The following is a 15,429-nucleotide window of genomic DNA, read 5'->3' as shown; positions in this document are numbered from 1 at the left end:
ATGAAGTGAAGAATTCAATTCATATCTTTTACTAATTCAACACCTGCAAAGCAACAACACATGCAAAGCAACAGTCTTAAAATAAATATAGAAGTGACAACTGCATCAATAAATATAGAAGTGACTACTGCATCAGAAGCACAGAAGCATGGTGTTCAACAAGCATGCTACTCAACAGTATCATATTAATCAAGTAAGATATGACTATTGCATGCAAAATACATTAATTTCTTGGGAGAAATTTTTCACCAAAATGACACATGCATGGTTGATCACGTGATGCATGCAGTCCATGAAAAAGCAGTACCTTTAATCCAATCCAGCTGGCGCGTGGGGCGCGTGCTGTCCTACCTCGCAACTCCAGCTTGCGGGGTACCCTCCAGTTGGCGCGTGGGGGCGCGTGGGGGCCTAACCCGCAACTACAAGTTGCGTGGTACCCCAACCATTTTTTTTTTTAAAATTTTTTTAAATTTTACCTCACAAAATATTATAAATGTGGTCTGCATGTTACGAGTATATTGCATCAAACCACTCTACTTCATACACGCTTAGTCATTCTTAAGACCAAACCAAATCAATGGCATCAAATATAAACGTTTTTGTGTACTATAATGGTGAAGTTAAACAAAATGATTCCGGTATTTTTTTTCAAAGTCAGTATACCAAAGGTTTTAAAGTCAGCATGGCTAGTACTTACTTGCATCTCAAAAAAAGAATTGCGGAGAAAATATGTCTCGGAGATAATATGGTTGTGTCTGAAATTATGTGTCGGAATCCCATGTTTGTTGGAGCTACCGCAATCCACTACCAGGCGTTAAGAATAACTGATAACGACGATGTCGAGTTTATGTTTAACGTACATAAAAGTCATAGTTCGTTGTCCTACATAGAGCTTTATGTTACGTTTGAGATGAAGAATCCAACATCTAATTTTGAGTTAAATTACCCCTCAAGTTCTAGTCAACACCAAAATCTACCACAACAACAATATAACACACAACACTGCAATCCCTCATCGTCATCGTCCCAACCGCACTACAACCCGTCATCGCAACCGTTTCAATCACAGTGGTCACAAAATGTGTACGAACCACCACAACTAATAACTCAACCTCATCCCTCTCAACCCGAAACTTTGAACGATGAAATCAATATATTCACCTCCCAATTCCAAGACCAACCAACTGATGAAGTTCAAGATGATGAAGACAATGATGATGAAGAACTCCTTGCCGCACAAAACGGTGACGAGAACGAAGAAGACGATGAAGACGATCTGCCACAACTACCAATTTTACCAATTAGAGCTTCTTACAACCCACCAAGGTCCATGCGCAACGTCAACGATGACCACTCAACTGAACTTTACCATTCAATGGCTCTTCCGGTCGATCAAGGTATTGCCCCAGGGATGCAATTTCATAACAAGAATGATTGCATTCTCGCAATTAAATATTATCACATGAAAAAATCAACCGATTATATTGTGAAAAAATCAGATCCTGAAAGGTATGTCATCAAATGTAAAGATACAAAATGTGGTTTCAAATTGCGGGCCTCGTGGAGGAAAAAAACTGATAAATGGGAGATTGGGAACATGAATGATCATACATGTGTCTCAACAGAAATGACACAAGATCATCACAAACTTAGTTACAATGTGATATGTGAAAGTGTTAAATCACTACTATATATGGATGCCTCAATTACAGTGAAGGTTATAATTGCACACATCCGAGAGAAATTTAATTACACAGTTTCATACAGAAAGGCATGGAGAGCAAGGAATAAGGCGATTGAATCAATTTATGGTAATTGGGAGGAGTCTTATGAAGAACTACCACAGTGGTTGATGGTCATGGAAAAAGATTTGCCAGGAACAATAATTGATTTTCAATCAGACCCATCAACAGAAGTGGCAAATGAGACCGTCTTCAAGCGTCTCTTTTGGGCCTTTCGTCCGTGCATCTCAGGTTTCGAATTCTGCAAACCAATTGTCCAAATTGACGCAACTTGGTTGTATGGTAAATACAAGGGAACATTGTTGTTAGCTGTTGCGCAAGATGGGAACAACAAGATATTTCCCATAGCTTTTGCAATCGTGGAAGGCGAGACCAAGGAGGCATGGAGTTTCTTTTTGAAAAATTTAAGGCAGCATGTCACCCCACAAGAGAACATATGCCTCATTTCTGATAGACATGTGTCGATAAAGAGCGCGTATGATGATCCACAGAATGGATGGCACGATGCTCCGACAAGCCATGTTTATTGTGTCCGACACATTGCACAAAACTTTATGAGATCATTCAAGGATGGAGAACTAAAGAAGAAAGTTGAATGCATGGGTAAAAATCATATCTCTTTCCACGTAAATTCGACATTTTATTTGTTTAAAATGACACATCTAACTTTTTTCAAAACAATGCAGGTTACGCCATGAACATCCCTACATTCGAATACTACCGTTCTGAAATTGCTGTTGCAGACCGAAAGGCTTTAGCATGGGTCGACAATATTCCCAAACAAAAGTGGACTCAATCACATGATGATGGTCGACGATGGGGCCATATGACAAGTAACTTGGTAGAGTCACAAAACAACGTGTATAAGGGTATTCGAGGACTTCCGATCACAGCTATCGTGAAAGCATCATATTACAGGTTGGCGGCCTTGTTTGCTAAAAGAGGACATGAGGCAGCGGCAAGGGTAAATTCTGGTGAGCCATTCTCCGAAAACAGCATGAAATATCTCAGGAATGAGGTGATTAAATCCAACAGTCATCATGTCACTCAGTTTGACCGGGATCGATATACCTTTTCCGTCCGTGAAACCATCGATCATAAAGAAGGATTGCCAAAGGGAGAATACAAAGTGGACCTGCAAAATAAATGGTGTGACTGTGGACGGTTTAGAGCGTTACACCTACCATGCTCACATGTCATTGCCGCATGTTCTAGCTTTTGTCACGACTACAAGACTTTTGTCGATAACAAATTCACAAATGAGTGTGTATACGCCGTATACAACATCCACTTCGACGTGGTTCACCACCAGACATATTGGCCTAATTATGAAGGACCGAAGGTGGTTCCCAACAAGTCAATGCGTAGGGCAAAGAAAGGTCGTCCACCAATTACTCGCATTAGGACCGAGATGGACGATGTGGAAACTGAGAGAAGATGCGGTGTTTGTAGGATGACTGGTCATTCCCGCAAAGATTGCATTAATATTAGACATCAGTAGAAATTTAGTCTTTATTTTGTTTATAGGATGTCTAGTGATTAATATTATTATTATTATTAATATTATTATTATTATTATTATTAATAATAATTACTATTATTATTATTATTATTATTATTATTAATATTATTATTATTATTAATAATAATTATATTATTATTATTATTATTATTATTATTATTATTATTAATAAAATAAAATAAAAAAAACAAAAAACAAACCCGCAAGCCCCACTTGCGGGGTATTAAAAAATTTAAAAAAAAAATTAAGCCTACCCCGCAAGTGGGGGTAGCAATCTATTAATTTAAAAAAAAAAAAAAAAAAAAAAATATAGGCGTGTAGTGTAGTTATAGTTATTTAATTTTAAAAAAAAAAAAAAAAAAAAAAAAAAAGGAGGCCGCAAGTCCCACTTGCGGGGTAGTTAGTTTTTAAATTTTTTTTAAGGTACCCCGCAAGTGGGGGTTGCAAGGTATCAGTAAATTCTGAAAAGTAGGGCATTTATGCAATTTTTTTCAAAACTAGGGCATTTTTGTATTTTTGGAATTAAATAAGGGCAGAAAAAAAAAAATTTCTTATTTTTCCACTTTAATTCCTTCTTTTTAAAAATAAGCAAGCAAGTTATAGAACATTAATTAAATAAAATCAAGAGGTTCCCGTAGAGTACTACGGACATAAAGGGTGCTAATACCTTCCCTTTATGTAACTAACCCCCGAACCCAAAATCTTTTCAAATAGGGGTAGTTTGAACTTTTTTCCCCTTTTCATAATAAAATTAAATGTTCGGTCGTGAAATAAATTAGTGAGTCAAAAGCTAATTAAATAGCCTTGATCTCCGAAAAATGACGCGACAACATGGTTACACGTTTTTGAGAAACCCTAATTCTCTCATAACCTCTTATCGTTTGGCTAGCACCGGGAACTAGAGGAGCACCGTTCGTGTGGACTAGTAGAGACTACTCTTTACTTTGTTATGATCAAGACTTTTCTGCACTTCGAGAGGTAACATTCTTTCACTGATCATGCCCTAAACTCATACTTAGATTTGATTAAAATAATTTAATTTAGAAAATAAGAAATTTAGTATTGTTGGGTTCAGATAGACTTAGGGTCATCAATCCTAATATGCTCCATCTAAGATGTGGTATAGAAACGAACATATAAAAATTAAATCTGACACTTGAACCATAAATTGAATCCAACAAATAAGAAGGGGTTCATCATGGAACCCTAATCAAAGAGATTTAGTTGCACATGGTAACAACCATCATTACAAAATAATATAAAAACATACCCTAGAGAGAACAACAGGATGATGAGGATCTTCTTCCTTGAAGTTCTGATGCTTGACCTTTTCTTTGTACCTCTAGCTTTCTAAAAGAATAAAAGAGTATGAAAGGGTATCTATTTATATTACATCATTACTTAGGGGTTAACAGAAGAAAAATAGGGTTTTTCCGACTAAAACAACGTGAAAAACAAGCAATCAACACCTCCTGTGCGAAACTTGGCGCTTGGAGTGAGGTGAATGGGCACATGAAGTAGCAAGGAATATTGTCTTATGTGAAGGGGCGCAAGACCTATGCGAAGGGGCGCATGAGGCAATGCATCCATACAAATTTTGCAGTTTTCGTCCCTTTTTCGAGTATTCTTCCGTCTTGCAGTGCCTTAGAACTTGAACTAAATTTGTTCAACCTGTATTGTTTTCAAATACTTTATAAAAACCATTGAACTTCATTTTTCATATCCTTAATCTTTCACGTGATGTTTTGTTTTGCCGATTTACATAATTTTTCACTAAAAAAAGACTCAAAACACCTATGGAATTGCATGATTTAGGATAGAACTGAATTACAAATACTCGAATAAAAACAATAAAAAATGTTCCTCAAACTATTGACAACTCCTCTAATAATTTTTAATTTGCCTTCAAATGCAAAGAAAATAATTAAAAACATAGCCTAAAATATCATACGGTGTTCCATTATCACAACCATTATTACATTAGAGAATATATGATTTCTCAATATTTTCTTTGAAATAATTGCTTATTGCATTAAAGGCGCAAGAAGAGAGAAGATTAATGAGAGAGGAAACAACATTTGAAGGAGCATTAGCATCCAAGCAGCCAAATGTGGGAAAATTCAAGAAGGATTTTGGTGTAATTAGAGTGGGATCGACATCAGCCACTACAAGAGAAAAGAATGAAATTCGAAGAAATTGTATCCTCCCTGTTAACACTGAGGGAAGAAAGGTAATTCACCCTTTAGATGTTGGGGATGACATAATGCTAAGTGTACTAAGTGTAACCAAATGAGGAATGAAGCTATTATTTGTAAAAATGAAATCAACAACTTAGTGATGACGCAAATGTTGTTAATGAAGAAGAAGAGGAGGATCACTTATTTGTTGCAAGATGTTTCTCTAGCTTTGAATCAAGATAGAATTGGTTGATTGACAATGGTTGTACTAACCAAATGACACATAACAAGGATTTATTTAGGGAACTAAGCAATGCAAATAATCAAAAGTTCAGGTTAGAAATGGAAAACACATTGTTGTGAAAGGAAAAATCGAAATCTCAACCTATTCAAGTACAAAGTAAGTTTTTGTTGTGTTGTACGTTCCTAAAATTGATCGAAATAGGTTAAGTGTTGGGCAATTAATTCAAAGAGGTTATAAGTTTTGTTAGAAAACGAAAGCTGCTTGATTAAAGATAGTGATCGGAAGAAAAAAATTCAAAGTAAAAATGAGAGGAAAGTGTTTTATTTTAAATTGATTAGAGGATGAGAAAAAAGCTTTTCAAATTAAAGAAAATGTGATAGACTTGTGGCACTAATTGGCTCGAGCATTATCATTACCAAGGCCTACTGCAGTTAAAATCTAAGCAGATGCCAAATGACATTCCAAACTTAATGACAATATTTCAAATTGCAAGGCTTGTTAGTTTGGAAATCAAAGAAAGAAGCCATTTCGAAAGACAACATGGAGAGAAACAAAAAAGTTGCAAATAATTCATATTGACATTGCAAGCCCACAAATAACACTTTCTTTGGATGGTAGTCATTATTATTCTATATTCACCTATGATTTTATTCGTATGTGTTAGATCTTCTTTATGATGCACAAGCCATTTGTAGCACAAGTATTTTGGAACTTCAAAGAAAAGAAAGAAAGTGGTTGTAAAAGTCAAACTCTCGTATCAGACAATAGAAAAGAGAATACTTCTGAAGCATTGGATCGATTATGTGATGACACTGACATTCATTATCAACTATATGTTCCATACAATCCAGAACAAAATATAAATAGTAAAAGAAGAAATAGATTTATATTGGAGATGAACCGATGTATGATGCATGAGAAGAACTTGCCCATGCAATTGTGGGTGGAATTAGTGAAAATTGTTGTTTATTTGAAAAATAGGCTTCCTACAATAACATTATCCCCATTTGAGGCTTGGTATGGCTACAAACCCTCCCTTAATTTCCTTAAAATATTTGGATGCTTGGGCTTTACTCATGTTCCACAAGTTAGGAGAGATAAATTGACAAAAGAGCTCTTCGAGGCATTTCTTTACAAACGGTTTTTTTCCACTCCCCCCTTCATTTGACCCCTCAAAAAAATATTTCTCCCTTTCTTTAGATTCTTTCTTTTTGGACACAAACTGCATGGACTTGTAAGCATACTAAAAAAAAAAGTGACAATAAGCCTAAAATAATGAAGATGTAATTACTCAATGCATGATTCATTTAAAATTCCTAATTCATTTCTTATGAAAAAGAAATTTTATTTAGGCAAAAGTGTAGTAAAAAGATTTGTGAGTTTGATTAGATGTTTCTACAAACTCAATCAAGCAATCCTCTTTTTGAACATGGTCTCTAAAATAATCTCATTGTGTTTAGTTCCTGAGTGATAAACCATATTTTTTGTGAGATTTAAGGCGATGGTGTTGTGACACTTAATTGGAACAGTTTTGAGATGAATCCAAAATCACTAAACTATTGTTTCATCCAATTAATTTTTGCACAACACCAACCCGCAACCATGTATTCCGCTTCGGCGGTGGACAAAGCTACACTTGCTTGTGTTTTACTATGTCAAGAGGCCAAGGAATTTTCAAACAAGTGGCATGTTCCACTAGTACTTTTTCAATCCATTTTGCAACCAACAAATTCTGAATCTGAGTACCCAACCAAAGTGCAATATGTGCCTTTTGGATACCATAAACCCATATTTTTTTGTGCTGATGAGTTAACTTCAACCAACTTACATTCCTCATTTTTATCAAGGTAGCATGAGGTGCTCAAAGGAGTTGCGATTTCTTTGGAATTATTCATTCCAAAGTTCCTGAGTAGCTCTTTGCAATATTTGGATTGATTTATGAAAATTATTCCTTTTTTTGTTTGATGAATTTGTAGACCGGTGAAGTAGGGAAGTTCACCCATCATAGTCATTTCAAATGCACTTTGCATAGTGTTCGAGAAATCCTTACATAAAGATCGATTAGTTGCACCAAAGATATATAGAGTCATGCTTTGATTTTTTTTGATAAAAAGAGTTGTATAAACTTTTCCTCTTTCAAAATCATTTTCAAGTAAAAATTTGATTAAACGGTCATACCATGCTCAAGGTGCTTATTTCAATCTATACAAAGCCTTTTTTAATTTGTAAACATGATTTGGAAATTCAAAATTTTAAAAATTGGGGGGTTGAACAACATACACCTCTTCTTGAATATAACCATTAGGAAAAGCACTCTAAAACACCATTTGTACAAGAGAATGCAAGAAGCATGCGAATGGCTTCTAATCTAGCTACGGGAGCATAGGTTTCATCAAAATTTATGTCCCCTTGTCGATTGTAACCTTTGGCAACAAGTATTGCTCTATTTCTTATTATTACACCATTTTCATCAAGCTTGTTTTGAAAAACCAATTTCGTTCCAAACACTTTTTCTCTCAAAATGATTTAACTCCTCTTGCATGGCAAGAGTCCAATGTTCATCAATGACAACTTCATTGATGTCATTAGGCTCAATTTGATAGACAAAAGCCTTATGATTACATGCTTCATTTAAAGAGTTTCGAGTAGTTACCCAATTTTAGATATCACCTATAATGTTGTCAAGAGGATGGTTCTTGGAGGATATCCATTCTTTTGGTAAGTCTTGGTGAGGTGCTTCCTCATTATCTTACTTACCTTTATCTTTGTCCTCTTGAAGACTATTTTCCACAATTTCTGCAAGATCATCACCATCCTCTACAACATTTTTAGGTTTAGTTTCATCAAAGGGAACATGTACAGATTCTTATATGGTTATGATTCTTCTATTATAACCACCATGATCACTTTGGATAGATGCAATTTTTAAATCGTTTTCATTTTGAATAATTTTAGCAAGTTTTCAAAGGCAACAAAATCGTCGTTTTTATGAGAAATAAACAAAGTCCATGTATAGAGTGAATAGTCATCCACAATAACAAGTACATAGTAATTGCCACCAAAACTCATAGTTCTAGATGGAGCAAATAAATCCATATGTAAAAGTTGCAAAGGCTGATTTTTAGAAATAATGTTTTCTTATTTAAAAGAAGGGTCACATAATTTTTCTTTTTCAAAATGGAACTTTGGTAAACCAGTTACTAAATCTTTGCGGACTAATTTATTTAAATGATCCATGTAATGTATGCCATAATCAAGTTTTATTTAAATGATCCTCTTTAATAATAGAGTTATTTTGTACCCTTCAGATACAAACTTAAATACCTCCTTGTACCCTTCCCAAAAGTTGCACATTGTAAAAAGGTCAAATACATCTAAAGGTCCTTTAAGTTTTTCGTTTTTCCTAAAGTGGTCCTTTAAGTTTCAAAAGTCCCAAACAAGTCCTTTAAGTTTCAAAAGTTCCAAACAAGTCCTTTTAGTTTTTGAATCGTTTCAAACAATCCTTTTAGAGGATGATGGTGATAATTCAGATGATAGCAACAAAGAGCATTATCCACAATTTGTCATGCCTAAAAAGATGACTAATTTTAAGTGGGTGTTAGGAGTCAGATTTGGTACTAAAGATGAGTTCAAGGAAGCAATTACCAACTATGTTATCTACATTAGGACTTGTTTGAAACGATTCAAAAACTAAAATGACTTGTTTGAGACTTTTGAAACTTAAAGGACCACTTTAAAAAAAATGAAAAACTTAAAGACTTTTAAATACATTTCACCTTGCAAAAAGTATGGACCAGTGGTCCTCAAATATGTGAAAAGACGGATAGATTTAAGTCATGATCATTGCTAGATATTTCACTATGCCAGGTAAGTGATAGAATCGTCATGGTTGAACAACTGAGTAAGTGATTTATAAGCACCCTAATTTAGCATTGGCTAGTTTATAATTTATTTGTGTACGTTGAACTTGGCATCTTGCTGTGTATTTTTGGTGTTGTTAAAATTGATGGTCACCATTGTTTACTTCCACTAATGTTGATGACTAGATTTGGATTACCTAGATTTGAATGGACACAGATACCACACCTTTCTTCAATTTGATGTTACGTTGCGTCTTTAATTTTGTATCTTAGAGAGTGCAAATTTTGTACTTCAATTACTTTGACTGCATTAACAGACCATTAACATTTTCAAATGCTCCTCTTAAAAAAAATTAAAATAATAATCCAAATCCTTGCAAGGCTGGGAGAAAATTATTGAGCGTGTTGCTTGATTTTTGACCTATACTTTTGACTTGTCGAGGTGTGCTCATGAAAGATAAAAGCATGCGTGAATTATGATTTGATTTGCATCAAGTAGAATTGTGTGATAGGTTATATGTCTAGCCAACGAGTGCTTCCATAAACTCTTTAAGAATTTTAAATGAATTAATTAGTTTAATTTAATTAATGATTTTAAAAAAAGTTAAATACTTTAATTTTTATCGTATAAAATTCACGAATTTTCTTAAAAACTTAACATATAATTTTTTAAGGAGAATGTTAACCATTACCCTTGGAGCATTGGTTAAAGTACTAAAATAAGTAAATTTGTATTTAACATTTTCTATATTATATTGTTCTTGGATTTTGTACCTGTATTGGATATCGGATAGAGTATTCAAGACGTTTCTTAAAGGAAATGCTCACCAGTGCTCTCAAGCCAGTCAAGTGTCCCGGGATACTGATTAAGGAAGCAATTATAGTTTAATTCTTTAATCAATGTCTCTAAAACACTCATTAGTATGACCCTTTTTTTAAAGCGTTACTAATGTTCGTTGTTCTTCGTTATGTTTGGCCCCTGATTATTTTGTATTTCTTGTTTTCATTTTAATAATGTTATTATGTGGTAGGCTAGTTCTTCTAAAATCTTGTGTATCACATCTCTTCTGGTCTATTTTCTTTACTTCTTTAAGGCTTCCACATCCATCATTTTCTATCTAGAAATTTTATTTACTCTTTTTTTTTTTTTTTTGGGAGGGGTGGGGTGGTGAAGATACATGAAATTTTTTTTGGGTTGATTGCGATACTATTTTTCTGGATAAGGAGGTTGGAGGTTTGTGGGTCGAGAGAATGATAAAAAGTACGATTAAAATTGGTTGAAAATTAAGGTTTTAAAAAGTAATCAAGCCCTTTGAATTCTATATTGCTCGTTTTAAAGTAATTTGCACCTCTTTCCTATCATTGTTCACCTAATTTTACGATGAATTAACAAAATAGTTTTGATCAATCTCTTGAATCAAAACCTTTTCGTAAAATTACAATCCCTTAATCTATTAAGTAAATCCGTTACAGTTAGAAGTTTTACTTGTCTCTTAATTCCTATATCATATCTCAACAATTATCTATATCTAGCTTAATTCGTTAAGTTAATCAAATTTTCTACGTCAGATTTAACATCTATGACTAGTAGTAAATTAAGTTATAGGATTCGTATATTTAAAAAGGTATGGCTAGTAGTCATTCATAAACATACAAAAAGCATTACATAGTTTAAATATTTTGGGTTCATTTATACAAAATGACGGAGAAATTAAAGCAGATGCAAATCATCATTTTCAGGTTGGATGGTTGAAATGGAGAAGAGCCTCAGGTGTTTTATGTGATACAAACACATCGCTTAAGTTGAAGTAAATAAATATTAGACAATTGTTAGACCATTGATGTTTTACGGAACATATATTTGGACGGGGAAGAACCAACACAAGAATATAAAGTGAGTGCGGGGAGACGTGAATGTTGTGTTGGATGTGTGGTAACATTAGATGAGATGAGATTAGAAATGAAAACATTGTTGAGATAGATGGGGTAACACATATAGTATAAATATTCTGCAAAATAGGTTTAGGTGGTTTGAACATGTTGAGCGACAACCTATAAATTTTGTAGTAAGTAAAGTAGATCAAATAGATGATAGTTATATTACAAGAGGTATAGGAAGACCTATAAAAACTATAAAAGAAACTAGGGTTAATAGGTCTTTACCCTTCTGTAATATAGGTCATTTCCGGTTTTACACCCTGTAACTTTTTTTTTATTTACCCCTTGTAAAAAAATTGTTTTGATTTACTAATAGGCTAAACAAAAACGAAAATTTCTTGAAAAAAAAAATTGGTTTTTATTTGGCCTATCAGGGGGTAAATAAAAAAAATAAAAAATTACAGGGGGTGAATAAAAAAAAATTATAGAGGAGAAAACCGAAAATGACCTATATTACAGAAGGTAAAGACCTGTTGACCCAAAAAATTATTAAAAAAGATGTATAGATTAACAAGTTAGATCTAAATATGGTATATGATAGAACAATATGACGTATTTTGATCCATATAATCGACCACACTTAATAAGATATTATTTGATTGTTGTTGTCGTCGTCTTTTGGAAGCATTAACGCATACTCAACATCAACAACAACTATTATTTCATTTCATATTCAACCACCATATTTATCAATCAATGGGATAATCAACTTCACCTACATCGCACGGATTCAAGGATTAGTTGATATAATTATGCCATATTTTCTAGTGTAGAAAAGTGCCTACTTTATCTTATCCGCAAGGTTAAAAAAATTGTGTGGCTCCCTAAAATACTAACCTATATGGAGGTCTACAAAATCAGGTTATATATACGGATACGTATAATATATTAATCAAAGTTGAGGTTAACAACTAAACCATATTTCTCCATTACTTCGTTGTTTTTGACAATGTTGCCATTCCTCCTTGTTTTGTGCCTAATCTTTCCATTACTTCTCTTCTTCTTGAAACGTAGTAGAAACATTAATGCACGTCATCCACCTGGGCCTAGAGGCCTACCCATAATTGGGAATCTTCATCAGCTTGATAATTCTATTCTCTATCTTCAATTATCAAAACTTTCAAAAATTTATGGACCAATATTTTCCATGAAACTTGGTTTAAGGCCAGCAATTGTTGTTTCTTCAGATAAAATTGCCAAAGAGATATTTAAAAATAATGATCATGTGTTTTCTAATAGACCTATGTTATATGGCCAGCAAAGATTATCTTATAATGGGTCAGAAATTGTATTTTCTCAATATAGTGATTTTTGGAGAGATATAAGAAAATTTTGTGTTATTCATATATTTAGCGCTAAGCGTGTGTCATATTATTCTTCTATAAGAAAGTTTGAGGTGAAACAAATGATAAAAAATATTTCTAATCAAGCTGCTTCTTCAATTGTTACAAATTTGAGTGAGATATTAACTTCTCTTTCCAGTACAATAATTTGTAGGATTGCTTTCGGTAGGAGGTACGAGGATGAAGGAACTAAGAGGAGTAAATTCCAGGGAATGTTGCATGAGTTTGAGGCCATGATAACAGCTTTCTTTATTTCTGATTATATTCCATTCACGGGTTGGATTGATAAACTATCTGGACTTCGTGCGCGTCTCGAACGAAATTTTAAGGAGATGGATGAGTTTTACCAAGAGGTTATTGATGAACATTTGGATCCAAATAGACAACATGAAGATGATGAAGAGGTCATTGTTGATGTCTTACTACAATTGAAGAAAGAACGTTTGTTTCCAATTGATCTTACTTTTGATCACATTAAAGGAGTTCTCATGGTAAACTATCTTTTAAATTGATGTCTTGATTCATTTTTTCCAATTTGGTTTTGTTTTTGTTTTGGTTAAATCTTTTAAATCAATCTCATGCAAGAATGTTCTATTATTGCGTTGTGAACTTTTATATTGCGATAAAATACAAATAAATGCATCTCTTGTGGTAGTCGTTCCAGATACATCCGAAGTAATGTATATTTTGGGTGCAACTGCGGTTGCAAACCTCCATTTAGAATACGATATGTTGAAGATTCAAATATAGAATAATCCCTTTATAATATGCCAAAGTTGATCCCTCAAAAAAAAAAAAAAAATATGCCAAAGTCGATGATGTTTAACTTGAAGGTAAGAATTTTACAAAAACTATTTTCGAATAGCACTTCAGTACTAACAAGCAAAATACCCACGCATTCACAAAACTGAATTTTATTTTATAGATAAGATTGATATTATATTACGACATAAAATATATAATAAAGTTTTAGAAACTTGTTATGAAATATTAATAATAAATAAATGAAGCCATTTTGCACTTTCATATAAAACTTATTATATCAATAAATAATTTTATTAAAGATATTGTCTTGTGTATGTTTTTATAATAAATTACTATTATTCTCATTTTTTTAAAAGATAGCAAAGAAGTTAGAAAATTTTAAAAGAATATGATTTTGTGGAGAGTTTTTTTTGTAGGTGTCCGGGGTTCGAAACTCGGACATTACATATATTATGCATTGTCATTACAAACTGAGCTAAGATGATCACGAGAATAAAAAAAATAGTGAGTTTAGCTATAGTCTAGTTATTTCATCAAAATCAACCCTAATTTTTCTTACGTCTGTTGTGTGTTATTTCATCAACTATATATTTATTCTCGTGATTGATTGATATTCTTCATACGCAGAACATGCTTGTTGCTGCAACAGATACCACATCAGCCACAACAGTATGGGCTATGACTGCATTAATAAAAAATCCAAGAGTAATGAAGAAAGTACAACAAGAGATTAGAAATTCAAAAGTTAAAAAAGAATTTATAGATGAAGATGATATACAAAATTTCTCCTACTTGAAGGCAGTGATAAAAGAGACACTGAGATTGTACTTGCCAGCCCCATTGCTTGTGCCAAGAGAAACAAGGGAAAAGTGCACTATAGGTGGCTACCAAATTCCGGCAAAGGCGGTAGTGTTTGTGAATGCTTGGGCTATTCATACAGACCCTAATGTTTGGAAAAATCCAGAAGAATTTTATCCTGAGAGATTTTTAGAAAGTTCGATAAATTTTCACGGACAAGATTTTGAACTAATTCCCTTTGGAGCCGGTCGTAGAATTTGTCCAGGTATGTCTATGGCAGTTGCATCACTCGAACTTATCCTTGCAAATCTTCTATATTCCTTTGATTGGGAATTACCAGATGGTCTAGTAAAGGAAGATATTGATACTGAAAGGTTGCCAGGACTCACTCAGCACAAAAAGAATGAGCTTTGCCTTGCAGCCAAGATTCCTATGTAGCTTCTATTGATTGAAATTCTATCTTGGTGTCTCATATATTTTCATTTTCATATGCCTTTCTACTTGTGATACACTTTGAATAATCTATTATGATGTATCTATTATATCTTCCATTATATATATTATAATATATAAATGTTGCAGCATTAATACTTTTAGTTTACCCAAGCTTCTATATTTCTTCGAGTAATGATATATAGACATCATTAGATGACAATACACCCTTTGACACTCACATAAAAATCTTGCACGTGACCACGTGGACCCTGCACAAGCACACTTTCTATTTCCTCTCCTCTTCTCTCTTCCTAGTTCATGAGATTTACAAAGGTGTATGAGAATAAAAAATGTCTATCTAACATTTTCCTATTTCTTCCATGACGAAAATTAGTGATAAAAAAAAGGCAACGACCCTTATTCCTATTGAGGAACCATTTCGAAGACTCAAACTTTATTTTCTCTATAGCTCTAAATGCATCTGGAGATTTATTTGAGAAAATACATCCATAAACTAAGATTACATATAGAACAAACAAAACTGAGTGCCAAATTAAAGTCACATCTTGTCTACACTTATTACTCCTCCTTAAAGATTTAAAGCT

At 33.4% G+C, this 15,429-nt stretch overlaps 2 protein-coding genes across 2 annotated transcripts; both read left to right on the top strand.

The window, feature by feature from the left end:
- Positions 1-682: 682 nt before the first annotated feature.
- LOC112422073 (uncharacterized) lies at positions 683-3,243 on the top strand. The gene is made up of 2 exons (XM_024784809.1): positions 683-2,345; positions 2,429-3,243. Exons 1-2 carry the CDS (start codon positions 683-685, stop codon positions 3,241-3,243), a joined length of 2,478 nt encoding a protein of 825 aa, XP_024640577.1.
- A 9,119-nt stretch (positions 3,244-12,362) lies between these two features.
- LOC11427253 (cytochrome P450 83B1) lies at positions 12,363-14,985 on the top strand. Its single transcript, XM_039834077.1, has 3 exons — positions 12,363-13,317; positions 14,219-14,848; positions 14,892-14,985. The coding sequence occupies exons 1-2, from the start codon at positions 12,433-12,435 to the stop codon at positions 14,825-14,827; spliced, it is 1,494 nt and encodes a 497-aa protein (XP_039690011.1). The 5' UTR covers positions 12,363-12,432; the 3' UTR covers positions 14,828-14,848; positions 14,892-14,985.
- Positions 14,986-15,429: the final 444 nt, after the last annotated feature.

Source organism: Medicago truncatula, chromosome 5, assembly GCF_003473485.1.
Source record: "Medicago truncatula cultivar Jemalong A17 chromosome 5, MtrunA17r5.0-ANR, whole genome shotgun sequence".
Classification (NCBI taxonomy): domain Eukaryota; kingdom Viridiplantae; phylum Streptophyta; class Magnoliopsida; order Fabales; family Fabaceae; genus Medicago; species Medicago truncatula.
Note: the sequence above shows the minus strand (reverse complement) of the source record. Positions and strands in the feature narration are given on the sequence as shown.